Below are 21,694 nucleotides of genomic sequence, written 5' to 3'. Positions count from 1 at the left end.
ACTGCTCAGATTCCAATTTCTTTTAGTGAAGGTTTTCCCTACTTCCCTCAGCCATGGTACCGTGTATACTCTTTACTGACATCGTTCAGACCTCTGAAACGCTGCGACTTGGTTCAGATCTTTACAATTGGGTAATCTTGAAGATGATCCCGTACCATCTAGGCAAATCTAGAAAAGTCAGCAAATGTCTGTGGAGGTTTCGGACATACAAGAACAGCCGTTTCCGATCTCACGTGGATGGTCATTGCACTTCATGTCTTGTGATTGAGCTGACCAATCCATATGTTTGAAAATCACATCAGTCATGGAGATCACATTAACCCACCTCGATGAAGGCAAATATTGTGCATGAATATTAAGTTCATCCCGTAAGGTCTGTATCAATGGTTGAAGAATATCACTGGGCTACTGCTGAAAGGTTAAATTAACTCAAACTGATATCGAAGGTGTACGTAGGTAATGCATAATCCCAGTCAAAAACGAGACACCACCCCCTCCAAATACATTGTCGGAAGAAAATCATAACATTCTTTGAAAATCATCAAAGTTAATCAAAATTCGTCTTAGAAACATTGCGTGTGTAATACATGAAGTGTTTACAACTGCCGCGCGGGATTAGCCCAGCGGTCTGGGGCGCTGCATTCATGGGCTGTGCGGCTGGTCCCGGCGGAGGTTCGAGTCCTCCCTCGGGCATGGGTGTGTGTGTTTCTCCTTAGGATAATTTAGGTTAAGTAGTGTGTAAGCTTAGGGACTGATGACCTTAGCAGTTAAGTCCCAGCCGGCCAGAGTGGCCGAGCGGCTCTAGGCGCTACAGTCTGGAACCGCGCGACCGCTACGGTCGCAGGTTCGAATCCTGCCTCGGGCATGGATGTGTGTGATGTCCTTAGGTTAGTTAGGTTTAAGTAGTTCTAAGTTCTAGGGGACTGATGACCTCAGCAGTTAAGTCCCTTAGTGCTCAGAGCCATTTTTAGTTAAGCCCCATAAGATTTCACACACATTTTGTTTTTTACAGCTGACTTTGAGGTAGCAAGCATGGACCCACGATGAATCATCCAAATTAGTACACAGTGTAATCTCCACCGACAAAATGTCGGCACTGGTTCTGGTATGGAGCTGACAATTCAGTTGGATAATGCATTTCGGGATACGTTATTCTACATCTCCAAGACCTTTTCGCTTAGGTCTGGAATAATTGTTGCGTCCCACGTATGCTCAGTTGGAGGCTAGTTCTGCGATAGTATTTGATGCAGGTCTTGCAGAACAGTTTGAATTTCAAGAACAGTGAGCTGACGTACATTATCCTGTTGGAACGACATATTCCTGATGCAAGAAAAGCAGAAGAACTAGTCAGACAACGTTCTAAACCTACAGAGCGCTGGTCAGAGTTTCTTTCTCGCATCACAAATGCCATAAGGACTTGGGTGCAACCAATGACTTTATTTAATGAGTAACTAAACGAATCTCTGTGCTATATTAAACAGTCGGTGTCTCTCCATCTATTGATGAATGGCAAGCCGTTATACCAGTGCAGCAGTTGTCTTGTTGGGCACTATAACCACGTTAGTTTGAGGATTTTAAATTAATAATGCAGAGTCGTAATAAAGCACTGTCGCTCTCTCATCAGTGAGATGTGGGACAGTGGAATATATTTCCCACTTTTGTTAATTTATCTCAGAGGTAGTACATCTCTGGTCGTGCGCAGCAACCCAAACCACTGTACATCCGGTGCTTAACTGGCGTCATAGAAACTTGTAAGATGAATTTAGAAGCACTTTTACACAGCTACTTCGTTTTATCTCATGAAATTATACAGAGTGAATGGGAAAACATCCTCTTCTAAACACAAAAGTGGGAGAAAAGAAAACTTCCTGATATGTTCAGAATGGGATTAAACAGCTTTGTTATCACCTTCATCAACATCATAATCACATCATCCTGATCATCTGCTTCTTTCTTTTTCTTCTTCGTTTTAATCATTGGGCTTTTTTTGTTTTGCCTGTTAATGCCCATCGCTTCCTTGGCCTTCCTCTACTTCCTCTCCCAACTGGGTTAAAGCTTCCTATCTGGACATCTAATATTTCTACATTCATTCTTTCAGACGTTCATTCCAGTTTCTCTCTTTTTCTTGTATTCGGTTTATGTGGAACCCTTTACTGCTCTTGGAAATCTCGTATCTGTTGCCTCTATGCGATTTTCTTGGTATTTATTTACAACCCATGATTGACGTCTGTAAACAAGCGTTGGGAAAGCCATTGTCTTATAAAATTTTAATCTGTTACTTTCCTAGTTTTATTACTTGGACACATGATTGTTGTACCACAGATGTTTCCAAATCTTCGTTTCCGGCATACTGATATGTGACGTCGCAATCGAAATACCTAAATTGTTTGACCTATTCTATTATTAATCACGATTTAAGACGTACAGGTTATTTTTCTTTAAAAATATTTTTTTCTCCTATTTTCTGAAATCACTTTTCTTGGATCTTACTTAATAAATATGTTTCCCTTCACGTTCTTTATCTGCCATCAGCGGGGCGTCGTCTGCATTTGAAAGGGAATTCAAGCATGAATTTTATAATTCTTACTCTCCCCGTTAAAATTTCATTTCATTTTCGGACTGCATTATCTAAATAAATGTTAGCACTGTTTGTGCGGGCGATGAGGTTTGCATGCTCCGGATCCGCAGTGCAATGCTGGCGGTAGCTTTGTTCCAGAAGTGTAACGCAAGTCGGTCAGAGGAAAGAGAAAGATCCAGACGAAGTGTGTCCCTCATAGATTATTAGTCCCTTTCTATCATAAGCCAGACGGAATGTGTCCCACAAATGCTTAACGGTTTCTTGCTATTCTAAGCGATCCCTACTATGTCCTTCTCCAATCACCTCCAGTTATAAGCAAGGGGTAAGGGAGACTCCTAGGCTTAGTGAAGCCAGCCTCCCTGGGAGAGTAAAGCCTTAAAAGAAAATTGGGCAGCCCTCTGTCCAACTGTGCTAGCGCAGCGCTCATAGGGCGATCAGTTCAATTTGCCCAGCTACACCGAGGTGACAAACGCCAGGGGATAGCTCCTAATATCTTGTCGGACCTCATTTTGTCACTAGCAACTCGACGTGGCATGTACTCATCAAGTCGTGGGAAGCCTACTGCAGAAATAATGAGCCATGCTGCTATAGCGGACCATAATTGCGCCTGGGTTGTCAAATCATTTCGTCGCATTGTCCAGAATGTTCTCCAAACCCATCGCGAACAATTCAAGCCCACTGTGACATATCGCAAATTGTTTGGGAACATGAAGTCCATCAATGGCTGAAAATGGTCTCCAGGTGGCCGAATATAACCATCTTTATGCCAGTCAGTGATCGGTTCAATAGGAACAGAGAACCCAATCTATTACATGTAAACACAGCCCACACTATTATGGAGTCACCACCAGTTTGACAGTGGCTTGTTGACTACTTGGCTCCATGGCTTCGAGGAGTTTACAGCACACTCGAACACTACTATCAGCTCATGTGGAACCACCAGCAGCTTCACCAGCTTGCATAGTGACTCGTTGACAACTTGGGTCCATGGCTTCGTGGGGTCTGCGCCACACTTGAACCCAACCGTCAGTCCTTACCAACTCAAAACGGGGCTCATCTTACCAGGCCCCCGTTTTCCAAAGGATTAGGGTCCATCCGATATGGCACGAGACCAGGAGAGGCGCTGCAGGCGATGTTGTGCTGTTAGCAAAGAGACTCGCTTCTGTCGTCTGCTGCCATATCCCATTAACGTCAAATCTCTCCGCACTGTCCTAACGGATATGTTCATCGTACGTCTCACATTGTTTTCTGAGGTTATTTCACGCAGTGTTGCTTGTCTTTTAGCACTGATAACACTACGCAAATGCCGCTGCTCTCGGTCGTTAAGTGAAGGCCTTCGGCAACGTTGTTGTCTGAAATGTGATATTCTCGACACATTCTTGACACTGTGGATCTCGGAATACTGAATTCCCATGCGTCCAGCTCCAACTACCATTCGGCGTTCAGAGTCTGTTAACTCCTTCCTGCGGCCATAACCTTATCAGGTGAATCACCTGAGTACAAATGACAGCCAATGCATTGCCTTTTTATCCTTTGTGTACGCTGTACAGCCGCCGTCTGCACATGTGCAAATCGCTAGACCATGACTTTTTTCACGTCAGTGTAATAAGGGTACCAGTACCCAAAGCAGCCTCGGACCAAGGTCACACTTCTTATCTGTTGTACGAAAATCACTACCGGTTGAGTGGTCTTTTTTCTGTGCCTGACTCACGTAGAAAATGGAATTTGTCTCACGACATTTCAGGTGGCACGTTTTCAACTGAGGAGTAATTCAATTAGAAATTGTACAAAGAAGCAATGGAAGAAATGAAAGAAATTCAGTGCCTAGGGAGGATATTCGAATGATAACGTCCTCAGTTACCTGGTCGAAAGTAAGGGCAACTTCGAAATGGTGAATGCACATAGGTAGATGGCGCAGTGGTTAGTGCAATCGATTCTCATTCACATCTACATCTACATGGCTACTCCGCAAATCACACTTAAATGCCTGGCAGAGTGTCATCAAACCACCTTCACACAAATTCTCTATTATACCCTTCTCGAACAGCACGTGTAGAAAAAGAACACCTATATATTTCCATGTGAGCTCTGATTTCCCTTATTTCATAATAATGTTCGTTTCTCCCTATGTCGGTCGGCGTTAACAAAGTATTTTCGCATTCGGAGTAGAAAGTTGGTGATTTAAATTTCATAAGAAGATACCACCGCAACGAAAAACGCCTTTGCTTTAATGATTTCCACCCCAAATCCTGTATCATGTCCGTGACACTCTTTCCCCTATTTCTTGATTATACCAAACGTCTGGCACTTCTTTGAATTTTCTCGATGTGCTCCGTTAACCCTACCTTGCAAGGATCGCATTTCGCGCAGCACTACTCCAAAAGTGGAAGAACAAACGTAGAGTAGGCAGAGCTATTGCATTCTCTGAGTGTTCTGCCAATGAAACGCCATCTTTGGTTAGCTTCCATACAACACTTTCAAATGTTTCAAATCCCTATCTGGCCATCCAGAGATAGATTTTCCGTGACTTCCCTAATTAGCTTGAGCGGAATGTCTGAATAATTTGTTTATAAAGGACACATCAGATTTCCTCCCTCATGCTTGTACAAACCGAACGTGTGCTCTGTTTCCATGACGTCGCCATCGACGATACGTTAAACTCCTCTTGCTTCCAGTTCAAATGAAATTATACTTGTCGAATGTGACTTCCTGTTCCTTATATACTCACTCTGAGAGTGGAGTGGAAGTTGGACACTAAAATAAAAGCAGAGGAATTGTGAATTGCACGTCTGTAAAGCTGCGAATATTAGGAATGAATTACTGACAACAACTAGTGAAAACTTCATATGGAGGAAATACCGTGACGGATTTCAGGAACTAAACGAGGACAGTTATATTGTGAAAAGGTTTGTAAACGAGTAAGGCAAGCAATAGTGACCATATGGATCTACATCAACTATACTGTAAACCACTGTGAAGTACGTGGCAGAGGGTACTTTCCGTTCTACCCATTACATTCAAGAATGGAGCGCGGGGAGCATGATTGTTTATATGGCTTTGCGCACATTTTGATTGCTCTTATGGCAGTTTGAGGGCTGCCGCACGTACAGCTGAAATAAACGGTCTGTGTACTGAGATTACACTATCAGTACAGTTGGTGGCCCACTACACACGCACTTTTACTAGCAGCTGAACTTGTCAGCTGGCCTTCAATGGCTATATTTTCCCTCGAGTACTGTCTCACTCTTTCGCTCTAAATCCACCTCATTACTTTCTCTTTCAGTCTGTTTCTTTGCAAGTGTTTTAAACTTTTTGCATTGTTATTTTGTATCTTTTGTGTTCCACCATTTTTTTATAATACTGTTATCATAATACTACTTGCATGTTTGATTGATCTGCCTGTTCTTTTCTCCACAGTCTTCTAGGAAGGCCCAGAAATCTGCTGTTTAGATAGGTTTCTCATAATATGCCTCGTTAAACATGTATCACCCGTTATAAGAATATTAAAATATTATTTTTATAAATTCTTCGAGTTTGTTTTCTCTTGATGAAAGTATTCAGTTATAATTGCGGTCATGTCTGCTTACGTAGTTGAGTGGTGTACATAGGTTGCGACTTCTATCGTTGGTTCTCAAGATATACGCTGTGCGCCCATGCGGCATTCCTTGGGGATCTTCACATGACAACTTATAGGAAGGGTCTTTTTAACTACGGCGTAAACTGAGGAACTAAAGAATTTGCTGTAAGCGTGTCATCTGTGAAGTGAGACGTTAAGCAATCCAAGAGTTGTTCATAGGAAGAGTTGTTATCTGAGATTATTTTGTTGCTAGATTTCAAGATCATTGAACCCATTCCCATCGCCATATGCAGTATAGCCAATTTCTAGTAGGAAATACCAAGATGGAGGAAGTAGATCACAGGCGATAATTTAAAATGTTCTATAAAAATGGTGGATGTATGCAACTAATAGTATATAGAAATGGAAGGGAATAAATTTTGTCTGGATATCCGGAAATACGTCAGTTATGTCGAGTAAAAAAATGGTGACAAATTCGAATATACCTATTAGCTTATTTGAAATCAATACCGGGAAAATTTAGGTGGATCAGATGATAGATCTAATGTGCTTCTCTTAAGAGAAAAAATGTGAGGAAATTCAAAATAGGTTAACTGCACTAATTTAAAATGGCAGCTAGATGGCGCTTCTTTCACAGTGATTTCCCCCCCCCCCCCCCACCCCCCTTTCCCCATCACGTACCAATAAGTTTCAACTTGCTCTTTGCCAACTCCTCCTGTTTTATATTCTGCAGTTTTCAACGAGTGACAATTCTGTGACAGTGACACAGGTCTCTCCTTGCCTGACACTTGAAGTAGATTTTCCTCTCGATAGGCAAAGTTACCAAACAACATTACGTTATATTTTTGCATATTGGACGCAAGAACTGGTCATATCTAAAGACTCTTGAGATGGAAATTTCGAACAATTTTCTCTAATTTCGTTCGTTTACACCGTTTTAACTTAGCAGAAGTGGTTTTCTTCTGCTGTCTGCGATTTTTTCCCATCACAAATCTTTCAGCAATATACAAGAGAAGGATAGAGGGTCAATGACCTTGAAACTTAATATCCCTGCTAACGTTTCCAGGACTGTCAGTAGTTTGCTACAGTTACTTTGACAGTGGAAGGATCAGTGGAGGCGGAAAATTAGAGAAAAACACAGAGAGTAGGCGTGCAAAATAAGCCATAAAGCTGCAGTGTGACGATTCCGACTGAAGCTCGTGAAAAACTTAATGTCTCGGTGGTACCATCTTTTGCTACTACTGCAGGATGTGTAATACCTAACCAAGTTATTATTGGTTAAACTGCTATCGCAACAATAACAGCCTAAAGTAAACATGTACATAACAATTGCATCATAACTTCTTCACTTTGTATTTATCTTAAGAGATGGTGCTGCTGGTCCAGTTATTAGTAATAATAATGAATGAATTGCTTTATCTTGCGTTTCAAAAGTGCCTTTTGCAATTAAAACTAGGCAATATTTCATCATGTAACCCGATGTGTACTATGTCCATACAACTTATTACTCCTAAATTGCTTTTCTTTAATTCTTATTCGCATTTCTTTTACTAGGCATTAATAACAAACTGTTTGCTAAGTTATTCTGGACGGCAACTCTCATTGAAGGGTACTTCATTATTTTCACATATGCTGTTATGTGCACTAAGTGCTATTGGCCATTCTCAGTTTTACCTTGTAGACTTCGTTTGAATTATTTTGGTAAATTCAGACTCGTTGATAGTCGTCCTCAACTCACTCACAAGGTAATAATCAGCTTTTCAATTTCCTATTGCTCTTACAAAACTTGTGAGTTAAATTAAATTTCAAAATTAACTCAAAGAATACTTCTGTAATGGAGCTAGAGCTATAAAGAGTGAGCAGCCTACGGCAGACCACCGTAAATACACCGCGTAGAAATATTTCTAATATCCTCTCGTTGTCAGATTTATTCTTACTGTGAATTTAACAGTTATGTTGTTGATGAACACGACGAAATACATCGGCCGGCTCTGAGAGAAATTAGAATGTCAGATTTAATTGACAATATACTTTCGGACATAACGCATTGTTGCAGCAAGTGGCAGTTCAGAGAGGTGCGTGACACTGTATTGACATTGACCCAACTGCCAGTCCCGCATCCCTGAAGGACAGTCACACGTCCTCAACCTATTAAACTCACCTCACCTTACCGTCAGAGCAGTTACTCGTACGGTGTCAGTTCTTTCTGATTAAGTTTTTGACACAACCACACTTCAGGGGGAGAAACTACGCACATGAAAAAAAGTTTTGCGTCACCTCGGTTCCAAGAGTTCCGGAACCTGTACAGAAAATTGGAATACAGATCAATATAAACATTATTTACGCCGTTTTTATTGCTCGTGAAAACCACACATTGCATGTTGTACCACCATACAGCGAGACCTTCAAAGGTGGTGGTCCAGACTGCTGTGCACACCGGTGCCTCTAACATACAGTAGAACGTCCTCTTACATTGATGCATGCGTGTATTCGTTGTGGTATACTATCCACAAGTTCATCAAGGCACAGTTGGTCCAGGATGTCCCACTCCTCAACGGCGATTCTGCGTAGATCCCTCAGAGTGGTTGGTGGGTCATTTCGTCCATAAACAGCCCTTTTCAATGTATCCCAGGCATGTGCGATGGGGTTCATGTCTGGAGAACATGCTGACCACTCTAGTCGAACGACGTCATTATCCTGAAGGAAGTCATTCACAAGATGTGCACAATGCGGGCGCGAATTGTCGTCCGTGAAGACGAATGCCTAGCCAATATCCAATATGCTGCCGATATGGTTGCACCATCGGTCGGAGGATGGCATTCACGTATCGTACAACCGTTACGGCGCCTTCCATGACCACCAGCGGCGTACGTCGGCTCCACATACTACCACCCCAAGACATCAGGGAACCTCCACATTGCTGAACTCGCTGGACAGTGTGTCCAAGGCGTTCAGCCTGACTGGATTGTCTCTAAACACGTCTCCGACAATTGTCTGGTTGAAAGCATAGACGACACTCATCGGTGAAGAGAACGTGACGCCAATCCTGAGCGGTCCATTCGGCATATTGTTGGGCCCATCTGTACCGCGCTGCATGGTGCCGTGATTGCAAAGATGGACCTCGCCATGGACGTCGGGAGTGAAGTTGCTCATCATGCAGCCTATTGCGCACAGTTTCAGTCGTAAGACGACGTCTTGTGGCTGCACCAAAAGCATTATTCAACATGGTGGCGTTGCTGTCAGCGTTCATCCGTTGGTAGCGGTCATCCACTGCAGTAGTAGCCCTTGGGCGGCCTGAGCGAGGCATGTCTTCGATAGTTCCTGTCTCTGTATCTTCTCCATGTCCGAACAACATTGGTTCACTCTGGGACGCCTGGACAATTCCATTGCTGAGAGCCCCTCCTGGCACAAAGTAACAGTTCGGACGCGATCGAACCGCAGTATTGACCGTCTAGGAATGGATGAAGTACAGACAACACGAGCCGTGTACCTCCTTCCTGGTGGAATGATTGGAACTGATCGGCTGTCGGACCCCTCCATCGAATAGGCGCTGCTCATGCTTGGTTGTTTACATCTTTGGGCGGGTTTTGTGACATCTATGAACAGTCAAAGGGACTGTGTTTGTGATACAATATCCACGGTCAAAGTCTATCTTCAGGAGTTCTCGGAACCGGGGTGATGCAAAACTTTTTTTGATACGTGTAACGATACCATTCTGTACGAATGACTGATATGGAGACAAACTCTTAATGTTACTTCAACCCTTTCTCTGCACATTTAGCCTGAGCGGCCGCCTGGCATGTTCGCTTAATTTTCAAGTGTTGCGTTTAATACACACGAATGTAGCAACATATCGTTATTATTAAGATTACATTAAAACACAGAATGCAGTATTATCATGTTAATTTTTCTCATTTTTCCAGTCTTTGGAAAGAAATATTTATTTTTTCAAAAAAATAATTTATTCAGGAAAGAATTACATAAGTTATTACACTGGTAAAACTCCAAAATACGGCATCTTTCGAAACAAAAATTCAAACATAAGGGTATATTACTTTTATAGCCGTAATGGTTTATCACCACCAGCCGATCTCTTTCCACGAAGACCGTATCTTTGCAGTCGGTGGTAATTCTAAGATCTTCTTGATGAGCTGTTAAAATGCAGATACTGAAATATTTATTCTCTTTTGACTTTTATACAACGCATGCACATTCAGAAGAGACATCTACCAACTTTTTTATACCATTTTATAGTTTTTCGTACACATTCTACTGAACTTAGCATCGTTTCGCTTCTGTCGATGGCCCCCATATCTTCAGTGTAGCTTATGATGCAAGTCGGTTTTCTTTTCGCTTCAACTGTGCCTCTGTCAATTTTTTCATTCGCTATAATTTCGCTTTTTAATGAAGAGTTTAAATCATCCTCACGTCACTTTTGTCCTGCCACTTGAGAGGAAGAAGTTTACCTGTTGACATAAACTCCATATCACCTGTTTTAAGTTCCTTTGATCTAGCAGGCACGTCTTTACGGTTTCTCCATACAGTTCCACAAGCATTAGTCCCTCTGTCAGGACGATAAGAAAATTACATCGGGCTAGTGTACGAATTGTCAACATACAGCTACATTTAACAAGGTAGCGTTCTAGTGAAGTGAGAAAAATGCTTCCAGGAATTTCAGTATTTACGCCAAAATTAGTCTTTTTTTACGTCCGTTAGTGCACCCACGTAAATAATGAAGTCGAGAATATACCCCGCCACTGTCACACAACTCAAAAATCTTTACGCCAAATCTAAGGCGTTTGGGAGGAATGTACTGTTATAAGAGGACACAGTTTTCATAGCGAACTAAAGTCAATTGACAAATTTTAAAAGGTTAGAAAGCATCTTGAAATGCTTTTCTTCGATGATTCACAATTCGCTTTATTTTTCAGATTTTATCATCTCCAGCGTTCTCATTGGTATCAATAAAATGTAACGTTCTTGTTAACAGATGGCACCTATCTCTTGGCTCGATTTGCGCAAACACTGGAGTAGATAGAAACGGATCGTTGCTCTAGTAAATCTTTATTTCACTTTTTCTCACTTGAGTCATCAGTAAATTTGCGGCCAGGAAACAATAAATTTCATCAGTGTTTGTGTTTTTCCAAGGCCGCAATCTTGATTTTCCACTGGTATTGTTGCAAAGGTGCTCGAAAATATAAATTACATTGTTCAGCTATGTAATTTGCAATTTCTTTGGTAGAAAAAAGCTTGGAAGCAGTCATACACAGCAGATGAATATCTAAATCCACGAATTTGCAGCCGGAATCAATGTTATAACTTTGGGTCCAAATCATATTTTTTGTGTCTTTTTGCAGATTCTCAGGCTGGTCTTCGGAATCGGAGGAAGGAGCGATGGTAACTTCAGTTTGCTGATTACTAATATTTTGAATATTTGTGGTGACGTATTAAGTCACAGACTTATCGGCATCACTATCTGTTCAGCCATAGCCATCTGGGTTGGGCGTGAAGAAGTCCTTTGACTCAGAAGTCTCAGCAGTTCGTCTGTAAACCGACGATAATATTATCCCATGTTATTCGATGACAAAGCGTAGCTCCCAAACTGGGTAATGTTACGATATGAATGAACTTTAAAGAGAATTCAGCATTCAGTAAGTCGTTCGGATAATTCCCTGAATTCCAATCAGCTCGCAAACTAGTGCAAAAGTGATCTCCAACTTGCTGGTCGCATAGCAGACGTTAATGCATTATAGATACCTATAACCTTGTAGCAGGAAACCTCTGTTTGTGTGTATACGCAAGAAGTACTGAAACGGTTGACATATACAGGGTGGTCCATTTTAATCCATAATGGGGAATAACTGGGGATAGAGGTGAGATACATCAAAGTGTTTTGCATAAAAATTGTAGATGGAAAAGGGGATTACGCACTGCTATTTACGGCTGTAAACTTGAACGTGATTTTCAAGGCGATCTGGAGGCTGAAGTAGTTTCTTTTTTTTTACTAAGGACCTTAATATTTGATTTAATATCTGATAAGAGAGACAAATTTTTTGTATAAAATGATACATTATTCAACGTCATGGCAAGGTTCAATGAAGGTCAAACAAGTAAATGTGTTTTGAGATCTAATAGGGATTAACTCATAATAATACAATGGAAGGGGCATCCCAAGGAACGAGAGACGAGAGGACTCATACTTGAAAATGAATGATCTACCAGAGGTTGAAAATACCGCTTCAGTTGTGGAGTTTTTTTATTTATCAGTTGTTAAAATGCGACTGGTTTCGGTCTCTTACATGCCCATCTTCAGGTGTTAACGACTTTGTTCTATGACCGTGAGCGCCGCCATGGACGAGCCCTGCGCTCGCGGATGGTACACCGCTGCTGTACTCGCCCACCGTCGCACTCGGCGTCGTGGCGCAAAGTTAAAACAGCTAATGATGGGCGTTTAAGAGCCCGAAATCGGTAGCGTTTTAACTTGTGAAAAATAAAAAAAAACTTCACTACTGAAGTGGTATTTTCAACCTCTAGTACAGTACTCAGTTGCTGATGTCCCTCCAGCAGGATGTTCTCAATGATCTACGTTTTATTTATGACGTTATACTTTGTGATGTATTTATTTTTGATAATAAACACGTTAATAAAACTTAAAGTTCAAATCTCTCTTCACTCTTTCCTGCGTCACAAATGAGGGTTTCAATGAAATAAAGCTCGACATTCAAATGATCTACGATAATTATCTTTAAAATCATGGTTATTGGTAATAACACGTCACGCCTTATGCCTCTTCCAATTTGTATCTAACATTGTATTTTGCTCTATCCCTCCTTTGTTCCGAGTTAACTCCATTAGACCTGAGAACATATTTGCTTACTTGACCTTCATTGAACCTTGCTACGACTTTGAATAATGTATCATTGTGCAAGGAAAAAATGCTGCTCTTTTCAAATCTCAAATAAAATATTAATGCTTACGTTATGCCTGAATCAGCTGCATCACAATTTCATGTGTCTAATTTTGAATGTACAGTAGCCTAGTTGTTTCTGCGGCTACTAGATCGCGCTCGTAGCAACACCATGTTTACTTGCCCACACTTTCTAAATTGGGCACCTCAGTCTCGTTGCAACCCTTGTTCACAGTACGAGCAGCTCTTAGCGGCTCGCCATCTCACAACTGTTCATGACGTCGCCTTTCCGGCTTAGATCTTTTTTAATATGTGACTTGTTAAGTACTGCATCTTTTCCAGTCAGTACAAACTTTAATTTTATTAATGTACCATGTACCTAATATGTTTTAGAACAGTTAGTCTAATTCTGAAGACGACGCTCATAGTTGCGTCGATACCAGGTCAGTTTTGACCTAATATTTGTGACCGAGGGCTTATTTGTTCCAATATAAAATATTATGGTTACCATTTTAAAAAATAATCTCCAAATCACGTTGAAAATCACGTTCGAGGTCACGGCCATTGGTAGCAATGGGTGATCCTCTTTGCCCCCTACAGCTTTTACCTAGAACATTTTGCTGTATCTCATTTTTATACCGAGTTATTCCTCATTATGAATTAAAATGGTCCACTCCGTATATAAGGCCGGAGCAGTGAAAAGATTAATAAATACAGTAAATTCCTTACTTTCCGCATCAATAAAATTTAAGATGGAGGGCTGGGTTCGCTAAGGACTCGTCCACAGAATTCAAAGTGAAAGGCTGTCCACCGCTGGAAACTATGTTTCTAAATTGTACTTTTGTAATTTTCCAGTATCCCTGCGCCTGTGCCCCCTCCCTGGAAAAACGACGGAAGTCAGTACAGTGAGAAAGTGCTTAGTAAGCGACTTCTTTCACACATGACCAGCCTGTAGTAGTGCCATAAATCACTCCTCGCAGCTGTTTCTCTACGGTGTATTATTGTATATATTGCTTTACATAAAACACCTTTTTCACATGAGGAACTTCGATTAATTAACGCACTTTTTTTCAGGTCGCGAGCTGAACTTTAAGAAGTCGACGAAAGAGGAAACCTTCGCTTATGGAGTGAAGTACGACTACAATAGTGTCATGCACTATTCTGCGAATGCCTTCTCCATCAACGGACAGCCCACGATCGTGCCAGCAGTAAGTTGAAAATTAATTGTGCCTCCAATACGGGCCTCTATAACTTTCACGTGTGCTGACAGGTATTCTTTTTATTGTTTTCGAAAGAAAGAGATTTTTGCATTATCCATGCCACAGATGTTACAACAGCTTTGCACCTTTCAAAATGAGAGCGATTTGACAGGTATTTTTTCTTCACTTGGCTCTTTTACAAGGTGGAAATTATTGAACTACACTCCTGGAAATGGAAAAAAGAACACATTGACACCGGTGTGTCAGACCCACCATACTTGCTCCGGACACTGCGAGAGGGCTGTACAAGCAATGATCACACGCACGGCACAGCGGACACACCAGGAACCGCGGTGTTGGCCGTCGAATGGCGCTAGCTGCGCAGCATTTGTGCACCGCCGCCGTCAGTGTCAGCCAGTTTGCCGTGGCATACGGAGCTCCATCGCAGTCTTTAACACTGGTATCATGCCGCGACAGCGTGGACGTGAACCGTATGTGCAGTTGACGGACTTTGAGCGAGGGCGTATAGCGGGCATGCGGGAGGCCGGGTGGACGTACCGCCGAATTGCTCAACACGTGGTGCGTGAGGTCTCCACAGTACATCGATGTTGTCGCCAGTGGTCGGCGGAAGGTGCACGTGCCCGTCGACCTGGGACCGGACCGCAGCGACGCACGGATGCACGCCAAGACCGTAGGATCCTACGCAGTGCCGTAGGGGACCGCACCGCCACTTCCCAGCAAATTAGGGACACTGTTGCTCCTGGGGTATCGGCGAGGACCATTCGCAACCGTCTCCATGAAGCTGGGCTACGGTCCCGCACACCGTTAGGCCGTCTTCCGCTCACGCCCCAACATCGTGCAGCCCGCCTCCAGTGGTGTCGCGACAGGCATGAATGGAGGGACGAATGGAGACGTGTCGTCTTCAGCGATGAGAGTCGCTTCTGCCTTGGTGCCAATGATGGTCGTATGCGTGTTTGGCGCCGTGCAGGTGAGCGCCACAATCAGGACTGCATACGACCGAGGCACACAGGGCCAACACCCGGCATCATGGTGTGGGGAGCGATCTCCTACACTGGCCTTACACCACTGGTGATCGTCGAGGGGACACTGAATAGTGCACGGTACATCCAAACCGTCATCGAACCCATCGTTCTACCATTCCTAGACCGGCAAGGGAACTTGCTGTTCCAACAGGACAATGCACGTCCGCATGTATCCCGTGCCACCCAACGTGCTCTAGAAGGTGTAAGTCAACTACCCTGGCCAGCAAGATCTCCGGATCTGTCCCCCATTGAGCATGTTTGGGACTGGATGAAGCGTCGTCTCACGCGGTCTGCACGTCCAGCACGAACGCTGGTCCAACTGAGGCGCCAGGTGGAAATGGCATGGCAAGCCGTTCCACAGGACTACATCCAGCATCTCTACGATCGTCTCCATGGGAGAGTAGCAGCCTGCATTGCTGCGAAAGGTGGATATACACTGTACTAGTGCCGACATTGTGCATGCTCTGTTGCCTGTGTCTATGTGCCTGTGGTTCTGTCAGTGTGATCATGTGATGTATCTGACCCCAGGAATGTGTCAATAAAGTTTCCCCTTCCTGGGACAATGAATTCACGGTGTTCTTATTTCAATTTCCAGGAGTGTAGTACCACAGTACTCGCTGTCGATAAGCGCTGCTGCTGCCACTCACGGGCAAGCAAGCCAGCAACTTGGTGGCGCCATTAAATCGAATAAGAAACGAGACGGAAGTACCGCCAAGACAAGATGTCAAGCAATAACGGCAGGAACACGAGCTGCGTACGGCTCAATCACAAAAGGCGGAACATGGTTCTTAGTAGGATATGTGATAACTACAGGCGGCAGTGCGTGTTCTAGTAAGTGCTCCCATAGCGACTATAAAGTTGGCAAGGATCGTTTACGTTTGTTCGCCACTACGATTGACAAGAGCTGGATGGTTGTGTATTTGGACTTACTGCGATACGTCTCGTCGACGCATCCCAAACGTGCTCGATGGGATTTAAGTAGGCGGAATGGGCAGGTCACTCCATTCAGTGAATATCCTGTTGTTCCTAGAGCTCCTCTACCTGTGTAGTTTGATGCACTGTCATTTATAAAAATGAGGTCAGGGCCGAATTCACCGTCAGTACGCACATGTAGAAGGACTACAGTGTCACAATAAAGGTGTTCCATACTCAAAGATTCGAAGCTCACAGCGCCCATGGAAAACTATGCCTTCCTACAACGTAACACCTGGATAACCGAAACGATAATGTTCGACAATGTTCTTGTATGGTCGCTGTATGAGAGTACGTAATGCATCCAGGAATATTGTCGAATATTGTTTTTGTGGACCAGGTATTATGGTGTTACGAGGAGTGATGCAGCATGGGAGTACTGACTTCCAAATCTTTGAACACGGTACACTCGAACGTAAACGTTATTGTGACGCTGTACTCCTTCATCATCTGCGTCTTTTCTGAGGTTCATTCGGCCCTGACTTCATTTTTATAGATTACTGTGCGTGACCTCATCGAAAAGCACAGGTGAGCTCCTCCTGGAACGAGAGGATATTCGGCGAATGGACTGACCCGCCCGTTGCCCCTGCTTTATTCCTATCGCACACTTGTGTGATGCATAGGAGAGATTTACGGTAGGACGTCCTTACGCACTAACGATCATTCACCGCGGTGAACTCTTTAGCATCCTTACTGTTCTCATGTTGGCATGGATTGCTGTCCATGGTGACAACACGCCCTATTAAACATGTTGTGCATTTTGTGGTGTCTAGGTGTCCATAAAACGTCGCGGTGGCTACAGTGTAATTATTATCTTGAAATGAAAGTGTCATTTCTGTTTTTCTCATTGTATGCTTCTTTCAGCTGCCTTCTGTACTGTATTGTAGCAGTTCCTTCTATATGGTACAAGTTTAATTGAGCTATATTACTTCGCAGTGGCACATCAAACGAAAGTTACTTTTGTCCTTAGGTTTAGCACAGCAATGTTTTTACGTGCGGACAAAATATGTTGGTTGTGACTAAATCTAAAGTGGCCTCCATGACTTTTTAATGTTTGTAATATACTAGCAATCATTTTTGCTCAGTACCTACATTTCCTAAGGTTACTACTGTGATGAATCGCTCTTAACACACTAACCTGGCACTATATAAGCAGTCTGTCCTCATAAACAGCAGTATTTTAGCACAACCATTCAGTTTACAGTCCGCCAATAACTCACGAGTAGTCAGTTTTACGAGGTCCGATGACAAGTTGTTACGTACTTACGGACAAAAGGTGAAGTCGAGACGAGCGTACGGAGAGGTAAGCGAGAAGCATTCAGTGAAGTCTACCAAGATAAAAAGACCTAAAATCTTTCGGCATTTACATCTTTGTGAAATAGGAAAAAAATGACAGCAGCCGATAGGAATATTACAATTCTCTACACTGCCATCAGCTGTAATTTCATTACCATTCTATAGTCCACCGCTTTCGACGATACTGTGGTGTCACCGCCAGACACCACACTTGCTAGGTGGTAGCCTTTAAATCGGCAGCGGTCCGTTAGTATACGTAGGACCCGCGTGTCGCCACTGTCAGTGATTGCAGACCGAGCGCCACCACACGGCAGGTCTAGAGAGACTTCCTAGCACTCGCCCCAGTTGTACAGCCGAGTTTCCTAGCGATGGTTCACTGACAAATTACGCTCTCATTTGCCGAGACGATAGTTAGCATAGCCTTCAGCTACGTCATTTGCTACGACCTAGCAAGGCGCCATTATCATTTGCTATTTATCTTGTGATGCATGTACCGTCAGATCGATCTTCACCAATTATGGATTAAAGTTAAGTATTCCAGAAGCTCCGTACTTTTTTCACTAGACTCAATTCCTTTAACTGTTCCAGACCTCACGCCAGCCTGCGTGAGCTTAAGCGCGTGCCTTTCGGCTATCTCATAGTGGCTTGGCTGTCTTGCCAAGTCACAACAGATACACTTCGTCATCATTTGGCCCTAAAAGTAACGCGAAAACAGCAACATTAACACCATCACGACTTCAAAAGCAAAACTAAATCTCGTTTTAAAATATGTAATATATAGTAATTTTCATTAAAAACGAACTATATACAACCTGGATAAATGTATTGTGAAGCTTTGTAACAATTGTATATTCGATGGTATTCGTATGTTGTACTCCATGTCAGTACTTCTATGCACACGGTCACCTATAGTAAAATCTTCGGTCGAGAATGTTGTTAAACTACTTTTCAACACTAGTGGCTGGCATTGTGAAATGTTCGGCTACGGGCTAACGACTGCAGTCCGTCACAAACAATCGACGGTTAACCTTTGACAAAGCCAACCCCTCCTGCTGGTGAAACGTTGGAAAAAGTTTTAAACATAGATCGGCCGAAGATCCCGAGACAAGAGTTAACAGCCATTACGTCAACACAAAAAAAGATTTGATAATGGAGATGGTTGTACCTGGAGGATCGTGTGAGTATATAGGAACATACAACGTTTCCTGGTCGGTGTTTCACTCTAGAGTCTGATTTTAGAATCACATCAAGGAATGAGCACTAGAAACCACTATAAGCAGTTTTCGGAATTTTCTACAGTTTTTCTTGTCATGAGACATTGGCATTGTGCAGCATTTGCTAATATTACGAGTTGTACATATTTATGTGCTGTATTATATAAAACGCTGGAGAATGCTGTTAATTCTTCAGCTAGAGATTTTAGGTGAGTAAAATGCTGCATATTTGAAACCAGTTACATAACTTGTGGACGGTTAAAGCATAATTCTTGAGTAGTGCACCATCTTCTTTTTTGATAAGGATGGAGGTTTTCTACCATGACACATGCGACGTTTCCAAACGAACTGAGTTTCTTTAATGTCTTAATAGTTTTCCCTGGCTTGAAAATCGAAATTTATGTTAGTTCCCAATAGCAATTGTTTCAAAATGTTTCTAATTTGTAACTAATTTCCGATAATATTTTTTCTTAATTTGATTTCACTTACTGATTATCGGTGTATAATAGATTTTATCGATTTCAACACTTATAAAATTGTGAAGAATAGTTGTTACTACACAAATTCAAAAGTGTTGTAATCGATAAAATCTAATATACACCGATGGCAGGAATAAGAGTCTACGGGCATGAACGGAAAGCAGTGATTGAGAAGGGAATGGGGCATGGTTGCAACTTATCCCCTATATTATTCAGTCTACATACTGAGCCAGCAGTGAAGGAGACAAAAGAAAAATCCTGAGTTGGAATTAAAGTCCAGGAAAAAGAAATGAAAATGTTGAGGTTTGCCGATGACACTGTAATTCCGACAGAGACAGCAAATAACTTGGAAGAGCTGTTGAACGGAACGGACTGTGCCTTGAAAGGAGAATGTAAGATAAAAATCAACAAAAGCAAATCGAGGGTAACGGAATATGGCCGAATTAAAACAGGCGATGCTGAGGGAATTACATTAGGAAAAGGATATCTTAAAGTAGTTGGTGAATTTTCCTATTTGGGCAGAAATAACTCATGGTGGTCAATGTAGAGAGCATATAAAATGTAGACTCGCAATGTCAAGAAAAGCGTTTCTGAAGAAAAGAAATTTGTTTAAATCGAGTATAGATGTAAGTTTTATGAAGTCTTTTCGGAAAGTATTTGTGTGGAGCGTAGCCATGTATGGAAGTGAAACGTGGACGATAAACTGTTTAGACAAGAAGCGAACAGAACTTTTGAAATGTAGCGCTACATAATAATGCAGACGATTACGTGAGCAGATCACGTAACTAATGAGGAAGTACCGAACAGAATTGGGGAAAAAAGAAATTTGTGGAGCAAACTGACTGGAAGAAGGCCTCGGTTGACAGGACACATTCTCACATATCAAGCGGTCACCAATTTAATACTGGAGGGAAGCGTGGGAGGAGAAGGGGTAAAAATCTTAGAGGGAGACGAAGAGATGAGTACAGTAGTTGTACATGTAGATGTAGGCAGTAAGCAGATTCAGAATATGTAGGTTGCAGTAGTTACTCGGAGATGAAGAGGCTTTCACAGGGCAGTGTATCATGGATAGCTGCATCCAATCAGTCTGCGAAATGAACACCACAACGCAACATTCGTTGCTAGGTACATGACCATGTTGTACCTCGTACCAATTTTTCACATTTGAGAAAATCATAATTTTCCAGAGTAATTTTTGTAATTTCAGAAAAAGACTGCCGCTACATGAAGTGTATACTATCATTTCAAAAGGGAATGAAATAATATATTAATCTTCTGTTACGTGGCTGGCTAGAGGGTAAAGTCTGAAGAATGTTCCAAGGTACACTCCCCCCTAGTGTACAAAATAAATGAATGTAGCAAAGCCCTCTGTCCCAAAGGTCCATGAGCATGATAGAACCGAAGCTAAAGATGATTAAAGCAAGGCAGACGTACTCATTTCCGTCTGCCTACCGTCTGCCTAAATTTCAGCACGGAGAAAGGTAGCAAAGCGGATCCTGCTTTCGATCGTCAGCCCAACAGAGAAACAGAAAAACTCGTCTCTACGACGGCGGCAGCCCTGGATCTTTAATGGTACCTGTTAGATCCTTGACAGCCAAGCTTCTTTGCCCAAGGGCCAATACTGACGACTCCTCCATCACCTTCTCTAATGTTTGTTATATGTCGCCACGATTCGGAACACTTCGTGAGGAACGTTGCAGATTATTGCCATCCTCAGCGACCCCAAAGTTGTGACACTGTAATTGTCTGACGAACTATTGTTTTGTTGTCTGTACGAGCAGATGAGTAATTTACTAATAACAGTAACTGCACTTATATTTAATTGCATTGCAGTCAACCAGTGGAACATTACCACTTTCTTCCATTTTCTGAAAATACTCGAACAAATTAGGAATTACATATCACAACTGACATGATCACATATTGCACCTATAGTTACTGAGTGAAGATATACACTACTTATGCCTTCTTAGAGTAAAATTTCAGTTTGGTTATTGGAACAAAAGGTTACACCGTCAGTCAGGCTAACTTTCGGTCAGTACTTTATCTAATGCTCTGATCAACTATAGACCTGTCACATGGAAATCAGACGTTAATTCAGTATTGCTGGTTTACTTTGAAACAACGAGGTATTTGTATTGACCAGGCATTGTTCAATTTCATAAAATGTATTCGCAGTTCCGAATATGATCCACCTGCAGCTGTATGATGAAATGACGACAATGGAAGTTTGCGGCGGAGCGGGACTCGAAGCCTGGACTTCTCGCTTTATGCGAGCGGTCGCTTCAGCTATCCGAACACTACTCACTGCCAGACCCAAACTTTCACACCTATACTCGTATATCTCGTTAATATGATTCCCGTACGGGGTAGACATTTTATTTGTAAGTCGCAGGCTCGGTATCGGCTGAATACGAAACTGCAGTGCC

The 21,694-nt window shown here is 42.5% G+C and overlaps 1 protein-coding gene across 1 annotated transcript in view; it reads left to right on the top strand.

The window, feature by feature from the left end:
* The window catches only part of LOC124545614 (hatching enzyme 1.2-like), a 146,953-nt gene that overhangs the window by 122,261 nt on the left and 2,998 nt on the right, over window positions 1-21,694 (top strand). The window contains exon 5 of the mRNA XM_047124562.1: window positions 14,137-14,270. Within this exon, the coding sequence (XP_046980518.1) occupies window positions 14,137-14,270 (134 nt within the window). The remainder of the gene's footprint in view (window positions 1-14,136; window positions 14,271-21,694) is intronic.

The sequence above is a fragment of the Schistocerca americana genome, chromosome 8 (assembly GCF_021461395.2).
Source record: "Schistocerca americana isolate TAMUIC-IGC-003095 chromosome 8, iqSchAmer2.1, whole genome shotgun sequence".
NCBI classification, from domain to species: domain Eukaryota; kingdom Metazoa; phylum Arthropoda; class Insecta; order Orthoptera; family Acrididae; genus Schistocerca; species Schistocerca americana.
The sequence above is the reverse complement of the archived record's forward strand: the minus strand, read 5'-3'. Positions and strand labels throughout refer to the sequence as shown.